This window comes from Aphis gossypii, chromosome 1 (genome assembly GCF_020184175.1).
Source record: "Aphis gossypii isolate Hap1 chromosome 1, ASM2018417v2, whole genome shotgun sequence".
NCBI classification, from domain to species: domain Eukaryota; kingdom Metazoa; phylum Arthropoda; class Insecta; order Hemiptera; family Aphididae; genus Aphis; species Aphis gossypii.
In genome coordinates this window covers 45,314,487-45,327,002 of record NC_065530.1, presented here as the reverse complement: position 1 = coordinate 45,327,002, position 12,516 = coordinate 45,314,487, and the positions used below count along the sequence as shown (strand labels likewise).

The 12,516-nt window shown below is 21.7% G+C and overlaps 1 protein-coding gene across 3 annotated transcripts in view; it reads right to left on the bottom strand.

The window, feature by feature from the left end:
• LOC114128079 (regulating synaptic membrane exocytosis protein 1) overlaps positions 1-12,516 on the bottom strand; it is a 184,689-nt gene that overhangs the window by 124,714 nt on the left and 47,459 nt on the right. For all 3 annotated transcript variants that reach the window (XM_027992493.2, XM_050202711.1, XM_027992491.2), the window contains exon 3: positions 1,610-1,730. In XM_027992493.2, coding sequence (XP_027848294.1) covers positions 1,610-1,730 — 121 coding nt within the window. The remainder of the gene's footprint in view (positions 1-1,609; positions 1,731-12,516) is intronic.

Here is a 12,516-nt window from a genome sequence, read left to right as displayed (position 1 = left end):
TAATGAATATTATTATATCAAAGTAATGTAATGATTTAAATTTTAGAAACGTCATCTAAAACTGCATTTTTTTTTTTAATTTAGTTTTAATTAGGATTAAAAAACTATATTATAATCGTATCTTGTTCAGCATTGAAATTTTTTAAATAATCGTGATATTATGAATATAAATTTAAAAATATTCTATCACGTATTCAATGTATTTCTATAAGTTTATACGGAATTATTCTTATGTGGTTATAGGTGAATATACAATGTAATACTATATTGTACACTGCACATAAATATATTTACACAATTTATTATTATCAATACAGCCATAGGTTAGTTTAATAAAGGATATAATCCAGGTATAGTATTAAATTATCAAGGGTCTCTAAATCAGCTTTGCTAATTTATAGATAACTAATAATTCAACCAAAAATAAATGAATTGGGCCTTAAAATTATATTGATAAATGCTTCAATACATTCTTACGACTCTATAATCTATAGGAAAGATTTATTTAAATAGTAACCTATAAGTATCCATCACTTATTAACCAAATAATTTATTATTCACACTATAGCTTAACATTTAAAATTATTGTTAGTGCGTTTTTTTAATTTAAATAATAATAATAATAATAATATATGGTTTAAGAGTCCATTTATAGGCTTAAACTGATTATTTTAAATCCATCAATTGTTATAGCAAATATTCGTTTATTAAATCATTTATTTTTTGAATCGAAAAATTAGTCTAATTACTTAATGTAGGTTTAATTTAATGATTTTAAATGCTATTATATAATGTATATTCATAAAATATATTATACAATCTACTACAATATTAGTCTATAATATATATATTATACACTTGCCGAAAGAAACCTACAAATAGAGCGCAATATTCATAAACCAATAACTTTGAACAGATTGATGATATACATAATATTGTAATCATATAGACGTTAAATTTAATATTTTTAAAAATAATTATTAAATAATAATAATAAAAAAAAATTAATTATATTCACATAAATCAAAGAAAATTATTCAATATTTTTAAATTATTTAGCTAAATAAATCAGTAATTATAACCAGATATTATATATTCTAAATTACGTGAATAAGGATTAATCAGTGATAAGTTTGTAAGTAATATCGTGTAATGATAAATTCAAATTCTTGAAAATATTTTTTAACTTGAATAAATAGTTTGTATTATTATATGTTGTAATAAGCTGTAAGGAACTATGATAAATTCAAAATAATTTGTTTTAAACTGTTAATTTATTCATTTTTTGTTTTTTTTTTTTTTACTTAAGTAAAACCTTGTCAGTAGTATAATTTTCGTATACATTTTACATAAGTATGAATATTTAAATTCAAATTCAAAATTAGTACTTATGGTTTATATATTTAAACATGTTAATTTTTATAATAATATTAGAATCGAATCAAATAGTTACTCGTACAACAATACATACTACCTACTTATAGTTTTAAAAAATAAAATACATTTTATGATGTTTGTATTAAAATTCATAGCTTTTTTGTAAAACGTTAAATACTTAAATATAGGTACATACCATAAAACAATTAACTATATAATACAAATTTCTTACTTTTGTCTTGTGCTGTCATTAAACTTGAGGACAGTGTTTGCCTGATTTTACTGAATCTAGTACCTTGTTCCGGCACTGATGATTCAGATCCAGAGTTTGTTTCCGGCACAGGAGGCACAATCTAAAAATAATTAAATATCAATCAATTAGATTATTGGCCAAAATTGACTGAAAAATCTTTCAAACAAAACACAAATAGGTATTTACAAATTAAAAATATATTTCATTTTTTGAACATTTTTAATGATAAACATATAGATCAACTAATCACGCATTTATACATTTATTCATCAAAAAATGTATTGAAGCGATTACAAAATGTAATAATTAACAAATATATTTAATTTTTTTTTTTCTGAAACAGATTGATTCTGACAATTCTGAAACAGGGCTTATAGATTGGTCATTATTACTGAAAGTATTATATTTTTGTAATAACTGTATTTTAATTTAAAACCAAAATAATTATTAATATATTATTATATAAATATATCGTGAAATGTGACATTAAACAAAATAATTATTATGATCAGAAATCTAAAAGAAAGTCAAAAATTATTAATAGTAATACCAAAAGACTTAAATTTCAATTGACAATATTATTTATAAGAGTTATTAAAACATAAAAACATTCTTTTTGACTTAAAAGTATATAGAAAAATAATTGGAAACGCAATTCATTCAGAATTTATAAGTAATTTAATTTCTAAATATAGAAAAATCTCAAATCCAAATTTTTTTGTATTTTCAACCAGCTGTAAAATACATATTATAATTTAATAATATATGTATTGTTATAAAAAGTAAAAATACATTTCTTTATAACTTTAAACTTTTTAAAGAGAATAAATGATGTAAAGGTTTACTTTACAACTTTATTCTCAGTTTTCAATTGGTGGATATTTAGTATAACCATAATCATAACGGAACGTGACTGAAATTAATCGAAAATAATTTTAGACATCTGTATTCCATGACAAGAAAAACGCAAACACAAAATGATGTAAATTTAAATATAGCTTGGAAAGATACTTTTTATTTCTTTTAATTTATAGAAATATTCTCCTTTTATTCGTCTTTTCATTTTTATCTTCTCACCGACACCTCGATTGCTTATAATAAATCACGAACAGACGTAAAACCAGGCATTTAGCTCACTGATTTATGAAAATCTGATTTCGTTTTTCCCCGTTGCCTACTTTATTTTTATTATCAAAAATTTACTTTTAAACACTTTCTTCTTATATTTTGTTACGAAGTCACTTAAAAAAAAAAAATGATTTTCTATAAATCGTCACTGTAATAATTATTTATACAGTATTCCCGATATAACCTAGAGAAAATATGTGGGTAACATTTTAATAACTTATAATGATTTCCAAAGATTATTTTCATATTTTTAATTAAAAAAATAAACTTTATTAAGTAAATATTTGAGCAAAAAAATAATGTTTGCTATCATACTATGATAATATGATATTATGTATTACTAAATTGCGTATGTCTGAAATTGTTTAAACGCCAAATCTTCATAACATAATAGAGGTTTTACATAACTTTAACTATTTTATTATAATGTTGTATGTATATATAATATATATATTATATCAGTATACAGATTTGAAAATGATAATTCACATAAAAAACAATAGCACATAATGTTTAGTAAAAGTAATTTGTAATATTAATGCAAAAAATTAACTAAAAAATATAACTTATTAATAATTATTATTATTAAAAATATAGTAAAAATTCATTGTGTAGACGTTTAAGTCATAACAACGATTAATAATAGTAGTATGATTTTGAGAATGAAATAAAAATAATTTATTATTTTAACTTGGATAAAATAAATAAAACACCGTTTATAACTGTATAAATAGGTATAAACTATAAATGAAAACAGTTATTGGTATTTTACTTATAAACTATATATTATTATTACTAACATGTTGGTAAACTTCGGTTATTATAAATTAAATTAAATATAAAATTACAATAAATATATTGTAAGTGATTATAAAGTTATTTTTTTAATAGTCTATATTTAAATTACAATTTTACTTTACCACTAAAATATTTAAACCTTATTAGAACCATGGTATTTATTTTATTTTGAGAAGCCATATACTATAATTAGATTAAATAGTACTTTTAATTTAAAATATAAACGTCATGTAACAAAAAGTATTTTAGATATTTGAGAACATAATTTTATTCAGTCTTCTAATCAAATCTACCAATCTAGCTATTGATAGCTAATAATATTTTAGAAATTTAAATAACTAACAACTGAATATTATATTTTGAAGCATTTATTATTTTTAAAACATGTAATATTCACTAATTGAGACTATATACTGTATACTGTCTATATATGGGATATTATAATAATGTGATATCATAATAAAATCTTTATTTTAATAATATTCAAAAGATAAAAGTTCAATTACATTTACCTTTACACTATTAATAATACCAGTTTTATTGTGTGATAAGCTAAATTATTTATAACTTTTAAATACTCTTAGTAAAAATGACAAGTACAAATTATATAAAACAAATTGTATTGATTCAAATCTTTCATTCGTTTAATTTATAAAACTAAAATATAAAAATACAAAAAAAATATAAAAAAATATACATTTCAAATGATGTTATTACCTCCAAAATATATTTTTTGACTCTAAATGTTATATTTGATAATTTTATTTAAAATCAATAACAAAATATATTATTTAAAAAAAATATTGTTCTAGTGACATTTTCAGAAAATAGCCAATATTAGTATTTTTTAAATTGTATATAAAATGGTACTCTACATTTTCAAATTAATATGAAGTTATCAAAATAAAGTTATCCCAAAATAAAAAAACAAAGGTTAGTTATAAAATGTATTTTGTCATTTTCTCTTGCATCCATGCAAAATCTGATATTCTAGCTGAGAACCTATATGATAAAAATCACACCTAAATTTACTTCCTTTCAGTTCAATTAATTATAATCATTATGTTAGTTAGTTATCAGTCCATTAAACCTACGTTATATGTGAAATATCTTCAAAACAAACTACATAAACATGAACATCGGAACATCTGATATTTAAAAAAAAAAAAAAAAATGCTGGCCAACAAATAAGCAATGCTTAAGTCATAATCTAATATTACCCAACACAAAAATTAAAAATTTCCCCTAAAAAAAAAAAAAAAACAAAAAATCTTCTCAGATATAAATTTAATGACAGTTATCTTTATTTTTAATAATTATATCAATTTTATTATAATTCACAATTATTAAACTTAACAAACTTCCCGAAAACCTCTCCTAATACACATACGTGTAATTATTGTTAACCTTATACCAGTTTTTTGCGAAACAGTTCGATACGATTTGACGTAAGATTCTTTTTTCAAACTAAAAATGATGTTTCCATTTCCTTAATATCTTTTATTAAAATCATATGATGTAGACTACTGCTTCTTTAATGTTTACCACGACCTGTAATGCTTGAAACAGTATTCTATTTCTGCCAATGTCCCTCAAGGCAGTGACATAGCACCTTTCTTGTATAATATTTATACTTCAAAACAGCCCACGTTATAACATACAATCCTTTGAACTTACGTAGATGATACTGGTATACCTGCTACCCTTTTATCAATATATATTTTAGACCATTTCACCCCAAGTCAACTGCAATTTCACCTGAATACTTTTTCAACAGTTTATAATGTAAAACTAAAGAATCAATTCACATTAAAACTTGACAATTTTATTTTTATACCCGTAATAAATTTATAACGCTATCATTTTCCAGTCATTTGAGGATAAATAAAGTTGAACACGCACTATTCCTCTTCATCTCATCTTTATTTCCAAGCAAAACTTCATTTCTAATTCTGATCAGCTAAACTATTTCGACTTCTCTATCTCATAAAATACACTTTCCAATTTCCTATTAAAATAACTTAAAATCAGATTTTTCAGACTTAAATATTGTGAAACTGTCTTTCGTGTCAGTTCACGTCTTATACTGTATTGTATAGTTTTTGTTTTTTTTCAAAAATAATACTAATAAAAAACTGTTCGTTCATATATCTATAAATATTCCTCAGTTTTCCCTTGTTTAAATATATATTTTTAATAATTATTCTTTGTTTGTTAACTTAACCTAAATTAAACTGAAAAATTTTCAAAACAATTTACTATAATAGCGCGCCAACTATAATAATATTGTAAGGTAATTTAAAAATAAATATTTACAAATATTTATTTTCCAACTTGATAATTTTTATCTTTTCTGAATATCAGAAAACTTTATTTAAGAATAAAAATCAACTTTTGATCAATATTTTGAGACGGTATGATTGAGTTTGCATAGTGTTTGAAAAATATATGCATAGGTAAAAAATTATTTTAAATGTACATTCTTGAATACTTATGATTTCAATATCGGTTATGTTCTATATATTCAGTAAACAAAACATACCTGAAGAGATAGGTACATTTATATTTGTATTGTATAAAGAAAAAAACATTTAACTAGAATAAAAAGAAAAAAATTGAATCGACAAATTTAAAATAGATCGTCTACAAAGAAATAGTCACATCAAAAATAAAAAAAACGATAAAAGCACGGCGTGAAGTACTTTTCATAAACCCAATTTTCCAGGAAAGAATAAACGAGATTTAGTTAAAAGAAAAGAAGAAACTCATATCTTATACTTGGCCACCCATTAAACGTTGTAATTTTTTTATATCATAAAAAAAATTATGAGTATAAGGAGAACCACAGTTCAAAACAGCATTAATTCAGCAGGGCCTTCTATATAGTATACGAGTATAATAGCGTGTACGTTGTTATTATTTCCGAGTGATGGGGTCTAATTATGTTTGAATTTTTTACACGAACTTTTTCTGCCAACCACCCTATTCCACTCCCATCCAACCATATTATCTATCATATTTTTTTTACCAATAACATGGCTTGTAAAAAACTGACATCAATTTACGTTCACCCACTGTTTGGTTAAATTTAATATTAATGAACATCATTTGTAGAATAAATGTATAAAATATACGGAATTCATCTAAAAATAAATATATACTGTATTAAGATCACTTACAATAAAAATAATATATCTTTGTGACAGATATGCATGATAAATAGTTGTACTCACATAATTTAACATATCGACTCAAAACTAATCGACATATTTTGCAAATTGGATTTTTTTAACATTTAAAAATCAATAAGGCAAAAAAATGATTTTTTATAAACTTGAAGTTATTAAAATTAATTAATTAACCAAACTAAATCGCTACTATTCGATAAGTATATTATGAATGAAAAATATTTAGAAAAATATCCTAAAATGAATCATTCGTTATCCCGCATTTTAAGAAAAATTAATTTTTAATTGTAATTTAAAATAACTTAAAGTTACATTAGAAAAAAATATTTATTATTTTGAAAAATGAAATTTCAATTGTATAGTCATTAAATATAATTATAAAAAATCAGTTAATGATTATAGTTTATTTATATTAGAACTATTAGGTACCTAATTAAATCATTGACAAAAATTATCACTACTATAATATTATATTTAATTTAATTATTGGCATGTATGTACAATATCATGCACTGATATATTGCAGACTTGTGCTGTATTAAGATAAAAATGTTATAAAATTTAATTTAATTTCAAAATAATATATTTTTATTAAATACAAATTATTAAAAACGATTTTATCGTTTTAGAAACATAGGCTATTTTTTATCTTTAATTATTTATTTTTATTTCACTGATGTATATATTTTGTTTTCTAATAAAAATATTTCAAAATATCTTCATAAAAACGTTGTAAATTGAAATCTTTTATATTATTACATTGTATATTATATTATAGGTTGTTTATTATCTTAAACTATTCAATTTCAGGTTCTAAGTGGAGCAAGGAGAGCTATTGATTTTACAATGATGTATGCTTTTTTATATTTTAACTTCACTTTTTTTTGAATAGTAAAACAATAAAAAAGTACAATTCAGCACGTCATTTATAAACCAGACAGTTCATATTTTAAATTAATCCATTGTTTTGGAAAAAAATTTTAAATGGCAAAATATAGTTAAAAATGTGTACTGATGTTTATAATGCATTTCTTTGAATACAGTTACATTTCAACGCAACTTTACATAACAAAGTTATGTATACGAATAAAATGTTAGTCAATATCCTCCTTTTCAATAGATGTTATGATCTCATTTACTAATATAATAAGTTATATTCATATAGTATAAAAATATTACTGAAAACATTTATTGTTTAAAATAAGTATAATTAATTAATTATTTAGCTATTAATATTCTATTTTACAAAAATGCAGGAAAAAATGTACTTATTGCTACCAAAAATATACTAAAATACGAAAACAACTAACATTTCTTTTGTTTAAAATGAAATATTTGTGGTATTACAGGGTTTCCTCACTCCCTATAGAATACGATACCGTTTATCTTTACTGGTAAAATATTACTGCATCGGTCCTGTAAATATATTTTCTATTATTTTTTTTTTAATGTTTAATATCTAATTTTAATTTACGGATTTAATTAAAAAAAATTGCGAATTTTCAATTATAGGCACTACAGTCTACAAGTTCATAACTGTTTATCAATATATTTATTCCTAAAATTGTTTTAATTTTTTAAAATAAAAATGCTAATCTGAATCTCCCTTTTTTCACTTCATAGTTGACACAAAAAAATTGTGTATTTATATTTCCGATACTTTTAAATTGCTATACCAGAAGAATAACCTATGAGAAACTTGTATTCAATTTTTAAACTTTTTGACTCGGAATAAAATAGTATAACCACAAATTTAAAAAAATATATTTTCCATTATTTTTAAAAATAAACATGATACAATTTTTACTTTAGAAAACTTAAATGAAGTACAAACTAGATCCAATTTCCAACCAAAAAACACCATCAATATTCTGCAATAAAATGTGTCTTTAGACCTACAAAAAAACTCAAATATCATAACAAAATCAATTGCTTCACTCAAAAAAAAAAAATACCTATATAATATCTAAATATATTCAAATAAAATAAATAACCACAAACATTTTCTTTCGCCAGTAATTATAGAAAAATAATACAAAATGAAAAAATAACAGTTACATTTTATATTTTCTTATTTATTTAACTCTTTTGACATTTTAATATTTTGTATAACATTTGTGATGTTTGTATCCTATACATAATACAGAAACAAACTTAGAATATTTCATAAAATCATTACATTTTATTAGTTTTAAATTTTAACACACATTATATTCTCATATATAATATATGTATCACTTTTATTAAAAAAATAAATATGTATATATATATATATATGTGTGTGTGTATAGTAAATCGATACATTTGAAACTTTTATATTAAATAAATATCTCCTGAATGCCAAAACTTACCTTGAATGAACTAATAATTAAAATTAGAAAATGTTTAAAGTAACCATAATTTATTCTCTTTATATTCACTACTTTAAAAAAGTCAAATAACACTTTTTATAAAAGAATACATCTCAATGTACTTAAAAAGTCATTCAATGACGAACACAATGACCATCTTGTTCGTTTGGGTATAGGGCGTATTTTCTTTTATTGCATCGAGACATTCGTTTATTTTTTGTGGGTCAACAAAAATAAGAATAATAAAAAAAGAGCAATGAGCCGAACCTTTTAATATTAAACCAATCGTTTTGGATCTTTTGAAAAATACTAAGTATAAAAATCAAACACAGAGTCATAGGATCAAAATTCCTAATGTCACCAAAAAAATATTTAACAAAAAATATAAAACTAAACATACTTATAAAAGAAGAATAATTTTACATGTTTTGTATTATTCCAATAAAAAGGTCTGTATGTTTTTATTCACCATTTAGCCTAAGTTTATCATTTAAGTTTTTAGTCTGAAAAACTTATATAGACTATTCACTGTGCAGTGTGCATAAATAATGTTACAATATAATTATTAGAAACATTTTTATTATAAAAGTATAAATATTTTTTTATAAATAGATAGAGATGCGTAAAATATTACAAATAATTTAAAAATATATATATATACAATATTCGTTGCCTTTAAAAATTAATAATATCTTACGATTTAATATGATACTAAATATTGATCAAACCTAATGTAAACCACATTTTCACTGAACTTCTTTGATTGTAAGCGTGTTTAGCTGAGAAAAAAAGTTGATAACTTCTAATAGTCATGAAATCTCAAATAGATTACACAAGATATACACGCATTTCAGTATATTATTATCTACTTTATTTAATAATGCCATTATATCCTTAACCGTGACCTAATAATCCGGAATCATATTTTGTGGTAGGTACAATAATATTATACAAAGTTCTAATCATTTATTTTTCATTTCTTTATAAGTATGCAATATTAAAACTAAAACACTAAAGAAACTATGAATTGATGATACATTTAATTAAAACGATAACTCTTAAACATCTTTTAGCATTTATTGGTAACACTCGTTATTTCGTAATAGTGACATTTTTTTTCCAATAAAATTAACTGACGATTAGAAATTCAAAAAATAACAATAGAAGTAATGTAAGTTATAAATTCTCCAGACATAGTACATTTAATAATTATTGTAATTATTGTATTTGAATAACTATATAATCCAAAAAATCTTAAAGAAAAATTACAAATTAGAATAAACATCGTGTGTATTAAATACTGTTAATTTATTAATGAAGTATTTATAACTGAATGATAAAAAATCACTTCATGGGAGTTATTTTTGATTAAATTGTGAACATTTTATAATTTTTCCTATCATTCTAGTTGACTGAATCTTTTGTACCTTTGTGATTCTTCACGAATTGTAACAGATATATCTAATAGATATCCAATACTACTTAATAAATTTCACGCATTGTTAAATAGCTGGAAAGCAATTCAATTTTAAATAGTACAATTTATTAGGTACACAAATTTATCAATACAAGTGGATTTTTCTAATTTTCTAATGATTTCTTATAAATAAATAAAAACACACAACGGTTACACATATCAATGAATTTTATTAATAAACAATGTTTATTATAATATTTTGTTAACTGTCTTTATGGTTTAAACAGCAATAATATATAATAATTTATTATTAGCACTTAATATAATTTCATATGTAGAAAACCATTAATTTTTAATAAGCACAGTGTGTCCAATGTAAAATTAAAACATATATTTTCCAATGTTCATATAAAAATGAATTAGATTAATATTATACATTCATTTATTTACGAGTATGTAAAACTACCTACATTGAAACTTTATTTTGAATATTAATTAAGTATTAGGTATTTACGTACAAAAATAAACTGAGCCAAAATTACTCATTTTATTTTCACAAAATAAATTAATCAATTATATCAGTATACATAATATTCATTGACGTCAAAAATGTTTCTAAATTTACTTCATACACAAAATCTAATAATATTAGTATGTACATTTTGAAAAAAAAATATAATATAATAGGTAAAATAAGAAAATTAAGAAAATTAAAAAATTATTTTGAATTACAGAAACAGTAAATTTGTTATCATGGTAAATTTGAGATTTAAATCTATTAGCTATAATAAAAAATATTAAATTAATAATTTATATTTACTAATTAATTTGTATAATCACAACTAAGTATACTTACACGAATATATACCATGTTATATGAAATTGTCAAGGAATTAAAATAAGGAAAATTTTTGATTAAGTTTCCAAATTAATAAGATTAAATTTCTAGAGTAAAAAATTAAAAAATTGATCAAAAAATCGTTAAGGTAAAAAAATGAATCGTTTTATACATACAAACATGGTGCTGCTAAGTAGATAATCAATTTTTGTGAATTTGCACACGCTACTCAACATTTACGCTAGATGAATAATTAATGACTATAATAATAATATTTAGAAGAACAAGTTTTTGGTACTATTTACACTACAATAGTATAGAGTTAAATCTTAAATTAAATAATATAATAATTAAAATACACAACAATAGTGTATTTCACTGAAAATATGAATTATGTAGCATTAATATCAAAACAAAAATATCCACAGAATTTATTCTATAATAAAAACTAACTACCTAGTTGTTATATGTCTAACTATTAATCTTTTATAGGCATTATAACTGAAATCAGTTTTCATATACATTTTTAAAAAAACCCATGTATCCACATGTTATGGGCAATTTAAAAAAAAAGGGAAAATCAGTATTTTATAATTATTTATACAAAAAAAATAATCATTTTTATAAAACTATTAAAATACAAAACTTAATTATTCGTAAATTTATGTTTTTCACAAGCAATGTTTTACAAAATAATATTATTACAGAGTACAACATAATATGAAGTACAACACAGATGCTAAATTTATTTATTGAAATAAATAAAAAAGTTATTAGATAGATAATATCAATCTTATACTAATGTATATTAGGTGATATGATATTATATACATATATTGTTACCTAAAGACTAAATTTCCTATAATTGTGGCACTTTTGTAATTCAAGTTTCATCTCACCAAATTTTTCTCCTACCCAATTATACTATTATTGTCCACAATAATATAATACCATTATATTAATAATAAATACGACAATAAAATACAATAATTTTTTTGTTACACTCAATAGTTGTACTATGTCAGACAACTATTCTACTAAAGTCTTACTGTGATTTTCCTAAAATGCAATACAATAATATTAAACGTAAGTACGAATGTATTACAATTGTTGTAGAAATGTATACAATCATTGCTGTTCCTAATGTCCTTATACTTGGAACCTGT